The sequence below is a fragment of the Daucus carota genome, chromosome 2 (assembly GCF_001625215.2).
Source record: "Daucus carota subsp. sativus chromosome 2, DH1 v3.0, whole genome shotgun sequence".
Classification (NCBI taxonomy): Eukaryota; Viridiplantae; Streptophyta; class Magnoliopsida; order Apiales; family Apiaceae; genus Daucus; species Daucus carota.
Window position 1 is genome coordinate 53,648,623 of NC_030382.2, and position 21,698 is coordinate 53,670,320.

The window sequence follows — 21,698 nt, forward strand, 5'->3', positions numbered from 1 at the left end:
AAAAAAATGCGCCAGCTTGCTCAGGAGTAATTACGATTGTTTTTTTTTCCCCAGTAAATTACGATTGTTTTTATATTAAGCTTAAGGGAAAGAGTAGTGCTAGGTGCACATAATTGGGTACAGAAAATTTGTACATAATGATATGGCGAGTGATGTGGTGGGTTTTAATTGGAGTGGTTGGTGTAAATGAAGGGGTCATCCAATTAAAATCCGCCACATATCATTATGTACATGTTTTTGTACACAATTATGTGCATCAAGCATTTTCCTAAAGGAAAATTGTTGCCCGGATATATGTTGAGATAGCAGTACACATTCCAAGAAATGCAGTTGACATAAAACCAGGCACAACCACCAAAATACACACGTCACTCATCAAATCATCCGTCATGATGTCCCCAAAATCATCAGCTTAATTATGTACTCTTAAAAAAATAATTGTAATAAGAGTACTTTAGTACTTAAAAGATTTCATTTTATTCTATCAAGAAAATCTATACTCACGTTTCTCTCAATTCTGAACACGAGTATAAAACCCTACATTATATATTTTAATCAATTAATCACAATTATATTGTTTTGCTAATCTATTATTAAAAATATAAATAATCATCAGCCATTTTTCTGAAATTAATATAACAATAACAATTTTAATACCGCAACAGTGTTTCGATCTCAAAGAAATTCATACTCTGACTTTATTGCAAATATATTAAATACGGAGTACTAACAATATAAGATGTTTTTTTTTTGAAAGTAACAAAATAAGATGTTAATTTTATTTAGATATAAAAATTAAAAACCAAAGCAAAGCCCAAAAGCCTGTACCGGACAACACCCGTTTGGTAAAAGGTCAACCCTGTTTACATTTTCATCAAAATAAATAAAATCGATATTCTTTCGGATGGAATTATCATCATCATCATCACAATCCAAGCGCTGAAACTGATTCATAAGGGAACGACCCTCCCCACAATCATATCTATCTTGGGTTGACGTTAATTCTCATTAAAACCCTGCTAGCAATCATTATTTCTGCCCCTTTTTAACGTATTTTCTCCAGGTAATCTCACCGCCTATCCCAATTCAACTAAAGTTTCAATCTTTGCTAATTTACATATGTTAATTGAATTCTAGTTCATGTTTTTGTGATTTTTTACTACTTTGTTGAGTTGGGTCTTTTCGTTTTGGCCTGTTGGATGCTTTTATTTCAAGATTCAGGAAAAGTATATATGTGTTTCTTTGGATTTGGTTGTTTGTTTATATGAGTTCAATTTTGCTTAGATTTTGTTGTTTGTTTGGGATTTGAATATGCAGGAGGTGAAAAAGAGTTGAGCTTTATTGGTTCTTGATTTATGGGTATTTGTTCGGATGTTAGTGGATATCTTTAGAGGCTTCGATACGATTCTAGCAAGAAAGTTGTTGAATTTGGGGGGATTTGATTGACTTTTTGGGTAAGAATCTGGGGAAAGTGAATTGTTTTTTTGTGTGATTTGATGCGTGTAGAATGTTTTGCTGAATTTTGAAAATTAGATTCATTGTATGTTGTGTAGAAGCTCAAAGGGGATGATAGAATTGAAGGGAGGCTTGTAAGGACTATTATTTTAGTATATGTTGTTGGGTGTTGAGAAGAGGGGTTTGTGATTGTGTTGACGTAGTGAAGTTTTGTGCGGATTTGGGTGCTGTGTTGGAAAATTTTTGAGTTAACGATGGATGAAGGTCAAGGTAGTTCCAATGCACTTCCTCCATTCATTGCAAAGACATACGAAATGGTAGATGATGTCTCATCGGATAGTATTGTCTCATGGAGTGAAAATGATAAAAGCTTTATTGTTTGGAATCCGCCAGAATTTGCAAGGGTTTTGTTGCCTAAATTCTTCAAGCACAATAACTTCTCCAGCTTTATCAGGCAGCTGAATACATATGTAAGGCAATTCATTTCTCAGTTTTCTTTCTTTTTGCAGTTTTAGCTTTTTCTTCCTTTCTTCTTGTGCCTTTTTGAATTTAGTTGTTTATACTATATAATTTGCCAATCAGGGCTTTAGGAAAGTTGATCCGGAACAATGGGAATTTGCTAATGAAGATTTTTTAAAAGGTCAACCGCACCTTTTGAAGAACATTCACAGACGCAAGCCTGTTCACAGTCATTCAATTCAGAATCACCATGGACAAGGAACTTCCTCGTCTCAGTTAACTGATTCAGAAAGACAGGGATACAAGGAAGACATCGAAAGATTGCGATTTGAAAAAGATTCATTATACCTCGAGTTTCAAAGACATAATCAGGAAAGCCAGCAATTCGAATCGCATATGAAGCTTTTAATGGTGCGTCTGCAACATGTGGAACATCGCCATAAAGATATGCTAACGTCTTTGGCTCAAACCTTGAAAAAACCAATGCCTGCCTCAAGCGTCATGCCACAGTTGGAAGAGATACATTACAGAAAAAGAAGGTTGCCGAGGAAAATTTCTTTTCAGGATGATGGAAGCTCTGAAGATGATCAGGCAAGTGCTTCTCAAGGTTTTACTAATGAATCTTTGAATGCTAACCGGCAGTCATCATTTAACAAGGACTTGTTGGAGCAATTGGAATCCTCTTTGTCATTTTGGGAGGATATTGTGCACGAGGCTGCCTTGGCTAATGTACCAGGAAATTTATCTCTAGATTTGGATCAATCTACAAGCATTGCGGACAGTGCAGCTGTTTGTGACCCACAGAGAAATGTTGAACTTGGGTTCAGATCTTCTGGAATTGATATGAACTCCGAGCCAACTAGTGCCGTTGTTAGAGAGGTACCAGCCTTGAAAGAACAAGCGATTACTAGCCTTCCTAATGTGCCAGCTGGTGCCAATGATGTGTTTTGGGAACAATTTCTGACTGAGAATCCTGGGTCCACTGACGGTTCAGAAGCCCAGTCTGAACGAAAAGATCTCGATACCAGAAAGAATGAAAGCAAACCAGCCGAGCAAGGGAAGTTTTGGTGGAGTATGGGGAGTGTAAATAATCACACAGAACAGCTAGAAACAGCCTAGTTGAGCAATGAGAACTTTGTTACATTTAGTTATATGTCTACTATCTAGATACTGTTCTTGTTGTTGATACACACCAGTTGCTTGTATATGAACAGATATCTCGACCAGAAAATGATTAGATATTTAGTTTGTGATTGCTGATATTGTTTTACATGTTGCGTATTATTTTACGTAACATATTTACGGTTAATTACCTTCTGATATTAGTGTGAGTTTACATCAGCTCCTGACTGATTTTTTTTTTTTTTTTTGACCTTAGCTGGGTACTCATTCAGTTCATTGACTATTTTTTTTCCAGAAGTTTCCTAATCGATATTGTTAATCTTCTGCGTCCTGAAGGTGTTGGATTTTGTGTGGATCTTAATATCCTAGCTATGCTGTTAGTTATCATTTATTAGCAGCTAATGTAAATCCTTTCTGTGGGGACTTAATGGGCTAGTATGGGCGGGTCTGGTTTTGTTAGTCATTGCTCTTATTCTACTTATCAGCATATGGTAAATATATATCTGGTGTGCAAGTTCTACAGTGAGGTGAGAGCATGGGACTTTAAGTTTATATGATCGTCTAATGTTAAATTTGTCCAAGGCTGTTGGTTTGATTCTAGCAGGTACAAGTAGCAGCGATGTGTCATGGAACATTCATGTGCCCATTGAATTGCTAATCACTTCTAATGAGCTAAATGCAGAAATATTATTGAGTGAATTGTACTCTGAGCATGGAAGTTACAGGGCACCAAAATTCAGGTAAAATGTTCTCATCCAGTTTGCTTATGTTGTTGTGTAGCTGTTAAGGCTTTAGCTTATCTGAGAAGTTCATTTTATTTCTTAACCATTGAGTCTTCAATAGAAAATATATCATCCCTTAGATTAATAATACAACATTTTTTCGTGGATTATTACCTGGAGTATGATGTATTACAATACAGGGAATCATATATTCAATCAAATGTCCCATCTGCAGGCAGAGGTGGATTTAGGAATGTTCTTTAGGTGGCACAATTCTTTTTGGGCATCCCTGTTTTTAATTTTTTGTGGGAACAACACTATATTTCTATGGCAAAACACAAAAAGGGGGTGGCACGCATTCCTGTCCATATCCTTGTCTCTCCCCTGTACTTAAAGAAGCTCCTGTTATATTAGCGTCTGTGAAGAAACTTCTACGTTGTATTTAGGTTGGTTTAAATCTCAGGACACTGCTGAATATATTTTATTGCTATATATTGAAGCATATGTGGGCTGTGGAAAGATGAAGATATGTCAGAGTATTAGATGGAAGAATATGAGTGCAAAAAGTGTAAATAAAGATCCTGTTTGTAGTATGATTCAAGTATGAAATTTTTCTGAGTTTTCAGCTTTTGAAGGAATACTGTTGTAAGGTAGTATAATTTCCACCTGGGTAATTTAAATTAGTAGTCAATTGCAATTCTAAATTCAAATTATGAATTAGTATTCATAATTCTAAATTATGAATACAAGTCTCTTTGTGTTCAAAACCTCATACTATTTGAAGATAAATATGTTCTTATAATAACTCACAACTAGTGATTACTATTACAACAATAATTTCTTTGTATAGCTGGTTCAAAAAGGACCTGGTTGAGCTCAAACCACACCTGTCGAAAGACCTCTATGATGAGATCATGGTATTCATCACAATTGAGTGTTAAGTAGCATGCAAGGAGCTCCTCAAGTTCTTGTGGTTGTCTGATGCATTTTGCAGTGATCATCTCTGCCATCGAAATCTTGAAGTCCATGTGTGGATCAAGTGAGCTCTTAACTACGGCAAAGCTATCAAAGGCTGTTGCTTCTTTGGCTGGTCTCATTTTTCTGGCCCGTGTCGTCTTGATCTTTGCTTTCTTCAAGTCTTCAAGAGCTCTGATCTTGCATTCAATCCTTGCAGCCGTCCTTGGAGTATAAACTCGGACTCTCCTTGCCTGTTTTGTTCTTTTTCTGGATGAGTCCCTACGTAAAAGAACATTCCTCTTCTGTTCCTCACTCTTTAACATTAGTTCATTAATCTTCGCGTCTTTCATGTTTTGCCACTCTGTAAACAGTAATTCTTCACAAGCTGCGTCATCTTGCTCCATTTTCCGAGTTCCCAATGCACATCGCTCCTGAATTCCTTTTAAACTGGAGTTTATGGTAGAGTAATTACCACGCTTCTTTCTCAATTGCAAAGCATTTAGTTTCTGATGATCCTTCTCTGTTTGAATGTTTCTTGCAGGTTCCAGTTCAGAATTACCCTTGTGTACTGGTTTTGTAAAATTCTCCACCGAGGTATACAGTTTCCTTGGCGATTCTGATTGTTTTTCTTCATGAGCAGTTTGGTGCATTGTCCTTGATTTAGGATCTTTCATAGCTCTTCTCTTAAGTATCTTCGACTTCAAATCCTCTTTCTCCCTGTCACATATATAATTTCTCTGCAAGAACTCTACATTCCGAGGCAATTCACTCACTGCTCTTCTTCCCACGACCTCCTGTCCTTCCAGTTCCCTAATTCTGTGTCTCGAGCAAGGAGGACTCTGCAACATAACCTGAATCTCATCATCTGAATCATACCAAACCGACTTCAGATGCTGGCACTTACACCTTTCAGCTCCAAGCGACAGCCTCAAGTAGGAACAATCATGCCCCTCATGAAACCGACCTTGAGTCCTTGGCGACGACAAACTCTTCTTCTCTTCCCCCTTAACACTCCCCACAACTGGTTTAGTATCCTCACTCATTTTCCTGAACCTCGAAAACCATGACTTTGCAAAAACATGACTGATCACACGTGGGTTCGTCGAAGAAGATGGTTTCTTCCTTCCCCACTTCATCATTAGCTATGAAATTCGATATTCTGTTTTCAAGGGCAGAATGAGAGACTCAAATAGACATATATAATAAGAGTAAGAGTAGAAGTAGCAGCAGTTGAGGGACAGTTAGATTGAAGTAGTTGGGAACGTGGGATTCATAGTTGGGGTAATTGGGTGAGTGGTGCAGAAAATGATCAACTCCACATCTATTGATTTCAAAAGAAAGGCCCGCCTAAGATCCTGTGACCACTTTTACCACTTTGTACTACTTTATGTAGAAGGCCCTGTACTTTGTGGAATGGGTGTTTTTACTTGAGTTGAGCCTGATGGGGACCAAATATTTTAGTGTAAATTTTTGTACTGCTTGGTGGATGGGAAATTGCAGGATCACATCAATTTATAACCATAAAGCTAGAAATGGTGGAACTTGTAATTCATATGCAAAAGCAGTACAAGGCTCTGCTCTCGTCTACATTTTACCTGTTTCTTCACCATTATGTCCAACAATTTCTCAACCACCCAGATTTTCATAAATTTTATATTCAAGAAATTTTCCGGCAAACATTCTCACTTTAATTTAATTTTATGTCGAATGTTTTGAATTAATTTATTCACATAAAATTCCGTGCAAGAATTTTATATGTTTAGCCCTGTTTTCAACCGGGTTAAGTGACCAATTTTTCTAAAACTTCCACAAATTTGAGAGTTAGTACTCAATTTTTCACACGCGTGAGATCTAATATCATGTTACGAGGATCATATAATATTTTAACAAGCGGATGTCTCTTGTTCCAAAGTTGAAGCAACTGTGAAGAGATGGGCAGACATTGTAAGAAGACTTTATAACACTGTTTGAATAATAAAGCCTTTGGAGTGTTTATTCCGACATGGTCACATTTCACGACATTTGAACTAAGAAAAGCACTGGAACATCTTCTGTCGCTTTTTTTGTTGACCTACCACCACACAAACTGACCAAACATCCACATTTTAACTTATCTCAATTTTTTTTCAACATGTCCCATTATAATCATTTTTCCTTTAAAAAAATTGATCGTACGCATTCTGGACTTTTGATTTTTGCATATTTTGACCGTTAAATATGATATGTATTCAGCCCATATTCTACAAAAATTATCAAACAAAAAAAAATTCAAACAAATATGCACTTAATCATCTGCTGGTTTGCTTTAAGCATGAGCTCAGGTGATGACATTTCTTCTTTTTGTTTTGTTAAAGGTTGGAGCATTCTGCACAACAGTTGTCTACAATATAATGTTTCGGCTTGTCAGATTCTCATTACTTTATACTATGCCTTTGGTTTTAGAATTCGATGGATAGTAATATAATACATTAATACTAATATGCATGCATGCTATCCCCTGGCGAAATTCAAATTTCTGCGCATGCAGTGCAATTTGCAGATTGTGTTGAAGTTCTGGCCTCTTTTACACTATGCCTTTCGGTTTTACACTGTGTTTATATCATCTTGATTAAACCATTCAATGATTGTGCATGAACATCGCAACATAGCCTGCTGCTGCTCATACCCAACATGCAAAGAGCCCAATAGCCCACTGTCCCACACTCACATTGGCCCGATAATGCCAGTTTGAAAAACATTTGTACTGCTAACTATGAAATTACGACACTGATTTATGTGTGTACATTAAATTGTTTATTTCATAATTTTATGTTATAGATAATTTAGATTAATAAAAAGTATAAAAAAATAAACTTTGACAGATTTTATCAAAAAAAAAATAAACTTTGACAGATTAGTTATTTGAGAGTATGAAATTAATTTTTATTAAAAAAATTATATAAAAACAAGTTATTTGAAAAAATAAATAATCACTACCAACTAATTTTAAATCAACTTTTGACTTATTACACAAACAGATGTTTTCCGATTTAAAGTCAAAAATGACTTAAAACCGGGACAAATAAGGCCGGCCAAACATCCTCTATACTCTGTCATTTATCATAATTTTAATTTTGATGTTTTATTTTCACAAGGGTGTGAAATATATGATTATTTTATTTCCAGGCAAGTAGTCTAGTTGCCAGTTGCCACTTAGAAAAGTCTCTATCCAGCCCACTTGACAAGAAACACTGAGAGGAGGAGAGCCTAATGGAAACTTGAGTGGGGTCAATCATGACAATACTTTGATCATTCCAGCTTCTTCAGTCGATCAACTTGCAAAATGAAAGCAACCCCTTGATAAGATGAATCCATTGCACTACAACTTCACTGGTTCACCCATACATACATCCAAATCTGAAGCAAACGCTACAAGTATCATTCATATAGATAGCAATACAAGTAGTACTTTTTGGCGTTAAGCGACAGAGGATAAAGAGGTGATTAAAACCCCACAGAACAACTTTGAGATGTTCCACAACACATCAGATATCTACTTGTTACCAGCTAAGCACAAGCTCAAATTCAAACATGCCTACCAAGAGCTTCGAGCACATGTTCTTTATCCTTAGTGAGGGAACCAATTTCGATTTGAAAACCTCTATACAGGCAGAAACTAAAATTCAACACAAGTTGCATATAAACTTCTCACGTAAAATATGAATATTATAACTTAGCGCAAATGAAAATATCATTTCACAATTGAAATGATTAATCATCCACTGGCCATTGGCCTATTAAAATGTGAAGAAATTTCTCAAGGAGAGAGAAGCACTTCCTATTGCAATGGACGATGATGCAACTATGTATAATGGATATAGTTTATATACTATAGATGGAGATTGCATAAAAGAATTACAATGTTTACTGAATGCGTTATGTTGTTTATAGTATTTGTGTATTGATTCGTATCCGTATACCAGGCAAAGGTTCTAGATACTACAAACAACCAGGATTATCTAACAAAGAACAAGTATGGATGTACCACTATAGGACTGGAACAGATATGGACATGGGTACCGAGACATCACCAGCAAACCCTGGATCCCTAGCCGCCGTTGAATTTTCTGGAAATGCGTAATCTACACCCAGCTCTCCGAAGTGTAAGGATGCATTTTCACACCTCTGGAAAACTCTTGCAAGAGATGCTGCTTTTCTTCTTGCCCGCTTTGTCCCTGTAAAGAGTAAGGATTGAAGCAAACCAGAAAGTGCTGGTGCCTTCAACACCTTCTGGGTTGCGGCTGTTCCACCTCCCCTACACAATTCAAGCAACGCAACAACTGCATTCTCTTTAGCTTTGGGCCTTCCACTGCGCATCATACCGATTAATCCTGCCATAGTCATTTCGTCATTTCCAACTGCTTCCGCTCCCATTGGCTGCTTGACGATAAGAGCTAGAGCACCTGCTGCTTCTTCAGCGACACCTTCGACTCCTAATGCTCTTACTAGTGCTGCTACAGCACCTGACTCTACCATTCTCAAACAATTATCTGAGTGAGTTGAGAGGTTAAATAAAGCAGTCACAGCATCCTTCTTTCCTCTTGCTGTCCCATCCGTCAATAATCCTGCCAGTGCTTCAGTTGCACCGTCTATTTCTGATATCCTTTTCTTATAGTCATGAACAGCAGACAGGCTGAATAATGTTGCTGCGGCATTTTCCCTCGCCTCTGTTGTGAACCCATATCTTAAAACATTTACAATTGATTCCAAACACCCTGGTTCATTTACAATCTGGCTTTTATTCTTTTCATAAATTGACAAGTTCAGTATAGCAGTAACAGAATTTTCTTGTGCAAAAGAACTATGAGAAGAAAGCAGAGCGTTCAAATAGGGTATAGCCCCTGCTTCTGCTATATAAGCTCGGTTATCTCTTCCGGTCTTTGCTAAAAGCCGTATTTCACGCGCAGCAACATTTTTGGCACCTTGCGAACCATTTGCTAGCTCGTCAATGAGAAGCCGGGATGTTGCTCTATTAGCTTCAATTGCAGCCTTGCTTGGTGAAGGAGCTGCATTGTTTCCCGAAGAATACTCTAAATTCTCAGGTGGATCATAAGGGACTCCATGAGCAGTACACCACTGCATAATCAAATTTCTAAGAGCCCTATTGGGAACAAGCTGCTTGTGAAGAAGAATCTGCCCCGTCTTTGGACAAGTACAATGCCCCTCTTCCATCCACCTCATTATCGAAGACCGGTCATATGTTTGGCCTGTGCAAATTACAACAGGGTCAGTCATCAAATCCAATGTAATTGGACAACAAAAGTCTTTCGGGATCGAAGCAAACATCTCACAAAATTCCTTACTACTCAACCTTCGCTTAACTTTCTTGTTTTCGCCAAACCCCACTTCCATCTCATCATTCTCAAACCCCAAGAGCAAGAACCGGCTATAACGAACAAGTGCCACGAACCCATTGAGCACACAAGCCATAGGTTCAATATCCCCTTCATGATTAACAATCTGCTCTTCCAGGAACTCAATTTCAACCATGAAACTTTTAACATCCAAAATCCTTAATCTTTCCACGAAAAACCGATACAGTTCCCTGGAATCTGGAATCCTCCCATCCTCAAACTCATCCAAAAATGAATAAAATTTACACCTCAAAACCTCATCTTGCTTATCAATCAACAACTTAGACTTCTTAGACTGCTTTTGCAACAACTCAATTTGCTCCATAACATCATCACTCAAGTCCAAATCATCCCAAGGAAAAACATCCAAAAGGGTCAATATCTCTTGATTCAAATCATGAAATTGACCAGATATAGCATGGTTTTGAAGTAAAAGCCACAATTTACTAGATTGCACACAATAATCAAGCAAAATCTTTGATCTATACAACAATATATACATTTCTTGAAAACAAACAACAGCAGACTTAGGCAAATCCAAACCCAACTCACCAACATACTCAAAAAGCACAACAAATACCTCAATCTTCCTTACAAGTGACCTTGCATTCCGGCGCTGAAAAACCAAAGGCTTGCCGGAAAAAGATAAAACAAGCTCCGAAGAAACCGCCGATAAAGTCGCTAACAAGGCCATCTCAGTCAAGTCAACCGGCGTTACAAACGCCTGAAAAGTGGGTGACTTTCTTCTTCTCAGCGAAGAGAAAATTGCAGATGATGCCATAATACAAAGAACCCCCTTTTATTTTCTTGAAATCGAGCAAAAAGATTGAACCTTAAGCAGAATTGATTAAATGGGGCAGAAAAAATCAAAGGGTTGTTGATAAATTTATGGTGGGTTTTGAATATTCATATGTGGTTGTTGAAAATGAGCTATAATTTATGAAATGCGCGTTTGAGGAAGAAAGAAAATCAAGAGGGAAATGTACTAGTAGTACTGGTAGACTAAGAGGGGTGTATTGGATTGGGATTTTAAAGCATTTTTTTGCATTCATGAAATCCGAGGGTATTCGATTGGGATTGTTTGAAATCCATTAAAATCTTGAGGTATTCAATTGGGATTTTAAAATATGCTACAAAATCTGGTGGTATTCAATTGGGATTTTAAATTATGCTTTAAAATCCGATGGTATTCAATTGGGATTGTTTAAAATCCATTAAAATCTGATGGTATTCAAATGCTGATGGATTTTTTTTCATTTCATAAAATGATGGATTTTGTGGCATTCTTCAGTGTATTTTAAGTTTTTTGAAATCCCACCAAATTCAATGGGATTTTGAAGCATTGTACCTAAATCCTATCAACTCTGCGACATTTCATCAAGAATCCGCACAAAATCAAAATCCCATACAATCCATTAAAATCCATTGACTAAAAACAATGCATTAAAATCTCAATCGAATACACCCCCGTAAATCAATTTCTTGATATTTTATTTTATTTTAGTGTGTTTTTGACGTAAGATTATATTGTATCGAACTTTCTTGTCCAGTCATTTCTTTTACTTTTATTTTAATATTTTTCTATACAAATGCTGGACAGCTTAGCTAGAATGATGTACTAGTTCGTAGGCTTTTTAAAATAATTCATTCAAAAAAAGGTACTAAAACAAATTGATAAATACAAGTATCTTTATTTATTTTTATGTAGGTATTAACTTTTTAAATATATAAATAATAAAGTATTTCAACATACATGTCTAAAGTTTCAATTTTAATAATTTCGAAAATAAAAAATAAAAAATAAAAAATTAAGATTAAAATGAAAATTAGGAAAGAAAAAGAAACAGGTTAGTTTATAAAGAGGAGCAGCATCTTTGTAAAAAACTGATTTATTAATGGTTGACTAAAATGAATAGCAACCCACATGAGGTGTCACAGACATGACAGTTTTACCTCTTGTGTTCTGTTAGACTGTTACAATGTGTTTTAAAATGAAAGAAATATGAAAATGGTTCACAATTAAACAATTGACTGACAAGAAAAACTCCATCTCTATTCCTGTTCAAAAGAAATTAGCCCAGGTTGTATTGTTGGCATCTCCAAACATGTTCATAAACCCTAAATTCTGATAGTTAGCCATCACATTGTCGCTAACCACAGCATCATTCAACCATTGTGGCCTCGGCACAAATCCAATGTTATCGACATCATTGTTACCACCAGCATCATTGAACCTTTGTTCCTCCAACACTCCCCCAGCCACAACTCCAACGTTGTCAGAAACAGTTGTTGGCACCACTTGCTGTTGCTGCTGAGGAGCTTCTTCTGGTGTCACCACCTGCTCTTGCTGTGTCGCTTCTTGCAGAGACATCTCATTCATCCTCTTATTAATCTCTTGCAATTTTTGGTCCACCAAAAACCCCAGATCATTTAAATCAGGCAACATCAAATTATGCAAACCTAGATTCCCTGTCAAGCATTGAGACATCACCTCAGTCATCTCTTTCTCTCGATTATCCCTCAGTTGCTTCTTCAGCTGCTCATTAGTTTTGGCGATACGTTGCCTCGTGAAACTCTCTTGATTCAGCATCTTCTTGCTCTGCTGCATCTCGGGCATGCTTTTGAATTTTTCCACCACCCGTTCCACGCCAGCGATGTCAGGCCAGACGTCAGGCTTCTCGTCATAAGGACTGTAGATGATGGCACAGGCATCGATGCCGCATAAGGTTCTCAGCTAAAAAGTAAATGAAACTGAGTGCTATAATCTGAAAGAAAGAAAGAGAAGGGAAGGAAAGATAACACAGCCTTTTCTTACTGGAACAATAATGCATTCATTTCAAGTAGTAAATAGTGGCTACAATGCATTATATGCTAATGATGGGTAGAATAAAGACAAGAATATTCTAACCACCTATTTGATTGATCCTAGAATAACAGAAAGACAAAATAACGGAAATAAAGGCAATAATGGAGATAGGTGACAGCTTGCAGGGATGACAGATGGCAGATGGCCAAAATGTGGTCCTGTGGTCCTTAATACTCCCCTTCAAGCTGAGCTGTTGAGCTAGCAGAAGCTCCAAGCTTGTGAAGAAGGTGATGGTGCTGCTTGACTGAGAGTTGCTTTGTGAGAATGTCTGCTATCTGAGAGTGTGAGGGAACATGATGAGTGACAATTGACCCAGAAGCTATTTTATCTCTGATGAAATGGCAGTCAATTTCGATGTGTTTGGTCCTTTCATGTTGAACAGGGTTGGCTGCAATGGCAATTGCAGCTTTGTTGTCACACTGTAGAATAGTTGGAGGAAGATCAGTCAGTCCCATGTCCTTAAGCAAGGCAGATATCCATGTAATTTCACAAGTAGTAAGGGCCATTGCCCTGTATTCTGCTTCAGCACTTGATCGAGCTACTACTGTTTGTTTCTTTGATTTCCAGGAGATGGGGGAATTGCCTAGCAAGATGCAGAATCCTGTGGTTGATCTTCTGGTAATTGGACAACTTGCCCAGTCACTGTCACAGAAAGCCTGAACCTGCACAGCAGAAGAGGAAGCCAGTAATATTCCTTGTGCAGGGTTCCCAGCCAAATACCTAAGCACCCTTGTAGCAGCTTTCATGTGATCTGATGTAGGACTGTGCATGAATTGACTTAAGACATGCACAGAGAATGTGATATCTGGTCTGGTGACTGTGAGATAAATAAGCTTACCAAGCAACCTCTGATAAGGATGTGGATCAGTTAAGAGAAGACCAGATGTTGGTGTCAATTTTTCATGAATATCCATTGGTACTTTGAGACTCTTAGAATTCTGGAGGCCAAATTCAGACAGAAGATCCAAAGTATATTTTCTTTGAGACAAAAAAAAACCAGTACTGGATCTATCTATTTCTATACCAAGAAAGTAGCTCACATTGCCCAAGTCTTTCATGTGAAAAGCATTTGAGAGAAAGGTCTTGAGCTGATCAATATCTGATGTAGAGTTACCAGCAATTAAAAGGTCATCAACGTACACTAAGACCAGAGTAATAGAGGATGAAGATGTGATAGTGAACAGACTGTAGTCTGTCTTTGACTGAGTATAGCCAAGATCCAACAACTTCAAGGAGAGTTTTGTAAACCACAATCTAGGGGCTTGTTTTAGCCCATAGAGTGATTTTATCAGTCTGCAGACAAAAGAACTTGAAGAGTAATCAGCAGTGTTACCTGGATCACAGACAATTTTTGAGCCTAGACCTTTGTATCCTTTAGGAGGCTTCATGTAGACAGTTTCAGGAAGATCACCATGCAAAAAAGCATTGGTGACATCCATTTGTATGACAATCCAGTCCTGGACAGCAGCTACTGCTAGCAAAGTCCTAACAGTTGTGAGCTTTGCAACTGGAGCAAAGGTGTCCATATAATCAATTCCATAGACCTGCCTGCAGCCTAATATCACCAATCTTGCTTTGTACCTTTCTATAGAACCATCAGGCTTGTATTTAGTTCTGTAGACCCATTTGCAGCCAATAGATTTCTTATCTGGTGGTAAAGTAGTGATTTCCCAGGTCTGGTTTTCTTCCAAGGCAGATAATTCCTTGTTCATAGCATCCACCCAGTGCTGATGTTGTACTGCTTGCTTGAAAGAAACTGGATCCTGTGTCTTTGTTAAAGAAGCCAAGAAACAATTGAACTGTGGATGAACACTTTGATTGACAAATAAAGCTGCATTTGCACTAGTATTGGCATCAGTATGCAGTGTATGCACATAGCTGTCCAGCCAAACAGGCTGTTTACTAAGTCTGCTTGATCTTCTTAAAACTGCAGGTGGTGTGGGAGATGGAGAGGAATCAGCATCAGATGGATCAGAGGTAACTTCAGAATCATCCAAGGGAGATTGCAACAAAGATGAAGGTGATGGATCATCTGAAGCTATAGGGAGCATATCATCTGCAATTACATCTGGTTGCACTGGCATTGGCACTGGTACAGGATGTACATAATTTTTTCCAGAAGTGCAATTCATGGGAAACACAGACTCATGAAAGATAGTGTCTCTGGATATAAAAGTTTGCTTTGTTGTCAAATCAAGCAACTTGTAGCCTTTTACACCTGGTGGATAACCAATAAACACAGAAGGCACAGCTCTGGAGCTAAACTTATCAGTAGACTGATTAGGATTAGGTGCAAAAACTAAGCAACCAAAAGCCCTCAGTTCATCATAATCAGCAGGCTTATTATTCAACATTTCATAAGGTGTCTTATTTTGTAGAAGTGGAGTTGGCAATCTGTTGATTAAATACACTGCAGTCATAACCAAGTCACCCCAGTAAGACAAAGGGATACCTGATTGAAATCTTAATGATCTGGCCACCTCCAAAATGTGTCTGTGCTTTCTCTCTGCCCTTGCATTTTGCTGAGGCCTATACACACAAGCTTTTTGCTGCACTATGCCTTGAGATGAGTAAAAAGCAAGACAAGCAGGATCTGAGAATTCAGGAGCATTGTCTGATCTGATGCATTTGATATGTGCCTGAAATTGCTTAAAAATGTACTGGCAAAAAGCTTGAAAGCAAGTGAGAAAGTCAGATTTATTCTTCATCAGATACAACCAAGTGTTTCTAGAGTGATCATCAACAAGGGTCAGAAAGTATCTGAATTTCCCCCTTGTTGGTGTTTTATAGGGTCCCCAGGTATCCAAGTGAATCAGATCAAAGAGTTTATCAGCATGGGAAGAGCTCACAGAGAAAGGAAGTTTAGTAAATTTGGCCATGGGACAGACCAAGCATACCTGATCAGAAGAGCCAAGCTGTGATTGTAGTTGAGGAATGCATTTCAATCTGGAAAAAGGAGCATGCCCCAGCCTGAGATGCCAAGTATTTCCAGTAATAGCAACAGTATTGCAAGCAGGTGACTGTGCTTGATCTTGTAGATAATATAGACCATTGGACATTGTTCCAATTGCTTTAGTCTGCAGAGTAACAGAGTCAATGATGTTGCAAGCCTGAGGTGTGAACTGAATGTCACACTTGTTATCTTTTGCCAATTTATGAATTGACAAGAGATTGTGCTTAAATTGTGGTACCACCAGCACATTCTGCAGAACCAGTCCATTATGAAGATGCACATCACCTATATGAGTGATTTTTGACATAGCTCCAGTGGGAAGATTTATAGTCAGATGCTCAGCTGCAGGTTTGACATTAGTTAATATATCAAGAGAGCCAGTGATGTGATCACTGGCACCAGAGTCTACTATCCAGTCTGCAGGGTGGTGTTTAGCAAAATTGCAGGTAACCATACCAGAAAAAGCAATGTCAAAGTCATCATCAGTTTCTGAGGGTTTGAGGTGCTGAAAAGATTGGCCAGGTATGAGTTTCAAAATTTGTTCAAGCTGTTGGGGACTAAATGAAATATCAGAGTCATTAGAAGAGTCAGAAGTGCCTTGAACAACATTATTGGCCATTCTTTGGTTGGGGACTCTGTTACCAGGTTTTTTGGCTTGAAAATTATTGGCTTTAAGAAGGGGTTTCTTATGTTTCAAGTGCCAAGGTGGATATCCTACAACAGTCCAACATTTTTCACTAGCATGACCTCTACCCCCACAAGCAGTACAAGCAACAACTTTATTATCCACAGATTTCTTACTTAACATAGCAGAAAATTCTATCTCAGGGATTTGAAGAACATCCCTCTGTGACTCTTCTTGCTGAATAACAGCACAAGCAATCTCAACAGTAGGGAGAGGAATTTGCATTAACAATTGACTTCTCATAGGACTATAAGCATCATCTAGACCATTAAGAAACACAAACAGTTTGGATTCCTCTTTTTGAGTGTCAATGGCAGACAGCAGAGCAGTTATTTGAGGGTTAGCAGTGTTAACAATAGGCAAAATATTCATAGAATCTAGTTCCTCCCACAAACTGCTCAGCTTAGTAAAGTAATCATTAACAGACATCTTATTTTGAGAGATATCAAAGAGTTCTTTGGTGAGTTTGTATTTCCTAGAGCCATTGCTCAGTTGAAATCTACGCTCTAACTGCTTCCATATTTCACTAGCAGAGCTGATAAACAAGATAGATTGTTTAATATTATCAGAGACATTAGCATGGATCCAAGAAATTACCAGATCATTACATGTGTCCCATTGAAGAGCCTGGATTTCATCCTCTTCATTTTTAATTACTGTGCCTTGAACAAAGCCCAGTTTTCGTTTGGCAGAGAGTTGAAATTCAAATACTCTCTTCCAACTTCGATAGTCACCAGCACCTTGAAGTTTTGTAACACTGACAGACGTTGGGCCATCTGATGGGTGAAGAAAAAGAGGGTTTTGCATATCAGCAAAAGAAAATCGTGCGGAAGCCATGGCAGAGTGTCAATAAGTGTATAAGGGTTGGTGAGGAGATGAATTAAAAGTTCAGTAATAGGCGAAGAAAAGCTATCTTTGAGAGAAGATTCAGATGTCACTCATGGCTCTGATACCATAAAAAGTAAATGAAACTGAGTGCTATAATCTGAAAGAAAGAAAGAGAAGGGAAGGAAAGATAACACAGCCTTTTCTTACTGGAACAATAATGCATTCATTTCAAGTAGTAAATAGTGGCTACAATGCATTATATGCTAATGATGGGTAGAATAAAGACAAGAATATTCTAACCACCTATTTGATTGATCCTAGAATAACAGAAAGACAAAATAACGGAAATAAAGGCAATAATGGAGATAGGTGACAGCTTGCAGGGATGACAGATGGCAGATGGCCAAAATGTGGTCCTGTGGTCCTTAATATCAGCTCCTCCACCTTCTTCATCAATCCCTTCTTTCTTTTCTTGTATGTTGCCTTTCTGGAAGCATCATTACTGATGAAGGCCAGCTTCACTTTCTTCCTCGTCATGGACGGCTTAATTCAAAGCCAATATAATGGGAAAACAAGATTATGGGATTATGGAATGTTTGAGAGGAGATTTTTTTTGTGGCCTCTGCTACCAAAACTGCAACGCTATATATAATATGTCAAGAAGAATATGGCAATAAAAGATATCAATAACTATTCATGTCATGATTTTCTAAATTGTTTTCCAATCATGCGAGATTCGTATAATTATCTTCATATTCTTATTTGGCTATTTCAAATCTTTTAAATAAGGAAAGATAATGGACAAAATTCTGTAAGGATAATCGTGATGAGCTGGACATTAATCACAAAATCAAGAATAATAGATTATTGTATCATTTTTAAACGGTCTGCTACAGAAGTGAACGTTATGTTGTTTATCGTACTCTATTTAAAATCATTAAAATGAATAAAATATATAAATTTGAGGAAATTTACTAATAAATAAGGCCGATAACATATAAATATTGGGATCAATGTGGGTGTTTGGCCCCCCTTATAAGTTGGACTTCTCGACTTATAAGTTAGAAGCACTTATTTCGTACCGTTTGTGTAAGAAGTCAAGAAGCACTTAAAAAAAGTTAGGAATGCTAGTTTTTGTTTCAGGGCTTCTACTTATTTCTCAAACACTTTAATCACTTATAAGTCTTATCTTGCTTCTAACTTCTACTCCACTTATTTATTTTAAATAATAAGCACTTATTTTAAGCCCACCCAAACGGCCCCAATATTTCCACTGATGTATAATACAAATTTACGACGTATATATTAGGTACACGGACGGACCACAAGTGTGCTTTACGTGAGCCCAATTGTACAAGGCCTCCTGTTTGTGAAAATTTACAAATTTTATCGATATATATTATTATCCTGCTATATTTGAAATATTAAAACATTTAACTAAAAGAGCTCGCCTCCAAAGTCATTGTTGCTGGCCTCAAATAAATTTTATATTAATGAACCACTAGTTTCTTGATTAATAATTTCGGGGATATGGATAAAAATCGGTGTTATAAAAATCAGTTATATATCAAATGAAGTTTTAACTTTTGATTTAGTTTAGGTAATATTTATGTAGTGAAATTGCAACTTCCAATCTAGTTTAGGTAAATTGAACAATTACACAATTTTGTTGATATTGGATCCGGGCAAAGTAGGATCAATGGGTCAGTATAGAATTAAAAAATAAAAAAAATATAACAATGATTGTTGTTTCACCGAATATATTATTACATAAAAAACAGGAAAAAAGGGGGGAAAAATTGCAAGATATAACGTTAGTTGATTTAAGAACTTGATCAATAAAAAGTAAATAAAATAAAATAATATATAACATTAATTGATATAAGAACTTGATCAATAACAATATACTTTTCGACTGCTTAATTACAGGAGTTTCAATTTATAAATTATACGATTTTGATGATATCGGGTCAATTAGGGCAAAGTAGGATAAATGGGTCAATATAGATAAGAAAAGTGTCATAGTAATTATTCTTTCTTAAAAAATTTCATCGTATAAAATACGAAAAAAAATGAAAAAGGAAATAGATCTTGCAAGAAAAGAAGCGCGCATTCGCGCTACCAGAAAGGGCATCGAGGGTTTGGAAGAGAGGCCGCAAGCGCTGCGCGCGGAGCACGAAGCCTAATTGTGCATACCGCCATCCACGGTCACCAAAAATACTAGAATAGAAGCCATCCACGGTCACCAAAAATACTAGAATAGAATAGTCCGTCAACTCTTTTAGTTTTTCGAAAGTTTTGATAAGTGTCTATGTACGCAAAGTAGTATGTTTTTATTTATGGTTTTCTGTTAAGAATCTGATGAATAGAAAAGAAAGCATGTAAAATCTACATTAATTGATATAACAACGTGAAAAATAGCAACATGTATTTTGGCGGTTTACGAGACTCAACTAAGATCAAATTTTAAGTGAATTTTCATGTCATATACCCAATAAACCATATTTTTCATCAATTTTCTAGCTATATTCTTCTGAAAGATTAAATTTTGTTAGTTGATTTGAAGAGATATGTGTTATGTAAAATATTATTCAAGCCGAGACTTATGTTATGTAATAATATGATGCAGGACTTGTGTAAATTAATATGGTCTCTTTTCTTTGAAAATAAGTTGATATGTACACCAAATTATATGTTATTAATCAGATAAATTAATATTTAATCACATAAGTAGGTATAAAAATATAAATTAATAATAAATTATTTTCAATTAATGAACTTATTAATCTTTTTTTATCGAATAATCTTGACAAGCTCCTTAGCTGGTCTTGTCTGATAATAGATTTCTACGATACGGCGGGTATCAATAAAGAGGAAGTAGAGGGTTGCTTTTTAATATACTCGTATATAGAGATCAGAGTAAGTAAAGGTGATTTTGATTTAATTCACGTATCCGATCCATAAACATTATTTGTGAGCACGAAAGAGCCGAAGACATCTTAAAACTTTCTTCTATAACTAAATAAGCTTTATGAGCGGTGTACATAAAACTAGGCCCGGCAATTTGACACGTGACACGCTAACACGAAACGAAACGACACGAAAAAAATGGATATGAGTTTCGATTTTTGATATACGAAACACGAAAGTACACGAACACGAAATTATACGATAGATTTCATGTCGGATATGGGTTTTCATTTGAGGTACACGAAATACACGAAAGTACACGAAATATTTGTACATAATATTTATTATATATATGTTATGATATATTTAATATATAATTGTGTAAAAAGTAAATATTTATATGTATGTGTGGATATATATTATAGAAACATTAACAAATTTATAGAGAATTGTATACAAGTATAAATATATCATTCACAATATTTAATAAAATTATAAACGAAAATATATATTAAATCTATTTTTTGATTAAAAAATATATTAATATTTTTATATATAATATACACGAAAAGTACACGAAATATACACGAAACGTTTCGGATCGGATACGGGTTTCAAATTAGGTACACGAAATCAATAACGGGCGGATACGGGGTTCACCTTTGAGTACACGAAACACAAAAAATACACGAAACGAAAGTATACGAAACGAAACGATGACCACCCCGGCATAAAACCATCCAGGTCCCACAATTAGTCACAGACTCACAGACAACCCATAACCCAAGTTTAACCATGTCCCATATGTTCAAATCGTAGTTTTACAGTCTTTTAAGTTTTAATAGAGCTGGACGGCTTAGTAATTTGGGAGGTATTATATAAAATTAAATTATTAATTTAAATATATTAATATATATTATATAGAAAATAATACATCGGACTATCTTGTCCATTCATTTCATTTACTTTTTATACTTTTCTATAGAAATGTTGGACAGCTTGTACTAAAACTACTTCGTAGGCTTTTTAAAAAGATTTTATTACGAAAAAGATATAAAACAAATTGGTATTATACCATACAAGTATTCATATTTATTTTTATTTAGTTATGAATTTTTTATTTTTTAAATGTATAAATAATTAGTAATATTTCAGCATACATGTCTAAAGTTACGATTTTAATATTTCTGATAATTGAAATGAAAAAGAGAAGAAATTGGTTCGCATATAAAGCTAGAGAGGCAATATTGACTAGAAAACTGATTTATTAATGGTTGGCTAAAATGAATACCACCACATGAGGTCTCACAGACATCTGTTACAATGTGTTTGACAATAAAAGATTGCA

At 36.3% G+C, this 21,698-nt stretch overlaps 4 protein-coding genes across 5 annotated transcripts; 1 reads left to right on the forward strand and 3 right to left on the reverse strand.

Annotated features, from left to right (window-relative positions):
- The first annotated feature begins 847 nt into the window (after nucleotides 1-847).
- LOC108210024 (heat stress transcription factor A-4c) lies at nucleotides 848-3,171 on the forward strand. 2 transcript variants are annotated; one of them, XM_017381261.2, is made up of 4 exons: nucleotides 848-1,063; nucleotides 1,318-1,454; nucleotides 1,534-1,925; nucleotides 2,038-3,171. In XM_017381261.2, the coding sequence occupies exons 3-4, from the start codon at nucleotides 1,710-1,712 to the stop codon at nucleotides 3,031-3,033; spliced, it is 1,212 nt and encodes a 403-aa protein (XP_017236750.1). In that variant the 5' UTR covers nucleotides 848-1,063; nucleotides 1,318-1,454; nucleotides 1,534-1,709; the 3' UTR covers nucleotides 3,034-3,171. The 2 variants fall into 2 exon arrangements, with proteins under 2 accessions (XP_017236750.1, XP_017236751.1); XM_017381262.2 differs by having other exon boundaries at nucleotides 1,554-1,925.
- Nucleotides 3,172-4,512: 1,341 nt separating this feature from the next.
- On the reverse strand, nucleotides 4,513-6,124 carry LOC108210025 (transcription repressor OFP5). Its single transcript, XM_017381264.2, has one exon. The coding sequence runs from the start codon at nucleotides 5,852-5,854 to the stop codon at nucleotides 4,571-4,573; it is 1,284 nt and encodes a 427-aa protein (XP_017236753.1). The 5' UTR covers nucleotides 5,855-6,124; the 3' UTR covers nucleotides 4,513-4,570.
- Nucleotides 6,125-8,561: 2,437 nt separating this feature from the next.
- LOC108209848 (U-box domain-containing protein 17) lies at nucleotides 8,562-11,105 on the reverse strand. Its single transcript, XM_017380999.2, has one exon. It carries the CDS (start codon nucleotides 10,887-10,889, stop codon nucleotides 8,742-8,744), a length of 2,148 nt encoding a protein of 715 aa, XP_017236488.1. The 5' UTR covers nucleotides 10,890-11,105; the 3' UTR covers nucleotides 8,562-8,741.
- An 876-nt stretch (nucleotides 11,106-11,981) lies between these two features.
- On the reverse strand, nucleotides 11,982-13,111 carry LOC135150837 (uncharacterized). Its single transcript, XM_064088224.1, has one exon. It carries the CDS (start codon nucleotides 12,723-12,725, stop codon nucleotides 12,171-12,173), a length of 555 nt encoding a protein of 184 aa, XP_063944294.1. The 5' UTR covers nucleotides 12,726-13,111; the 3' UTR covers nucleotides 11,982-12,170.
- Between the last annotated feature and the right edge of the window lie 8,587 nt (nucleotides 13,112-21,698).

Coding starts and splice junctions, on each gene's coding strand:
- LOC108210024 (XM_017381261.2), top strand. CDS start 1,710: ATGGATGAAGGTCAAGGTAGTTCCAATGCACTTCCTCCATTCATTGCA. Junction 1,926..2,037: donor TCAGGCAGCTGAATACATAT/GTAAGGCAATTC, acceptor TTTGCCAATCAG/GGCTTTAGGAAAGTTGATCC.
- LOC108210025 (XM_017381264.2), bottom strand. CDS start 5,854: ATGATGAAGTGGGGAAGGAAGAAACCATCTTCTTCGACGAACCCACGT.
- LOC108209848 (XM_017380999.2), bottom strand. CDS start 10,889: ATGGCATCATCTGCAATTTTCTCTTCGCTGAGAAGAAGAAAGTCACCC.
- LOC135150837 (XM_064088224.1), bottom strand. CDS start 12,725: ATGCCCGAGATGCAGCAGAGCAAGAAGATGCTGAATCAAGAGAGTTTC.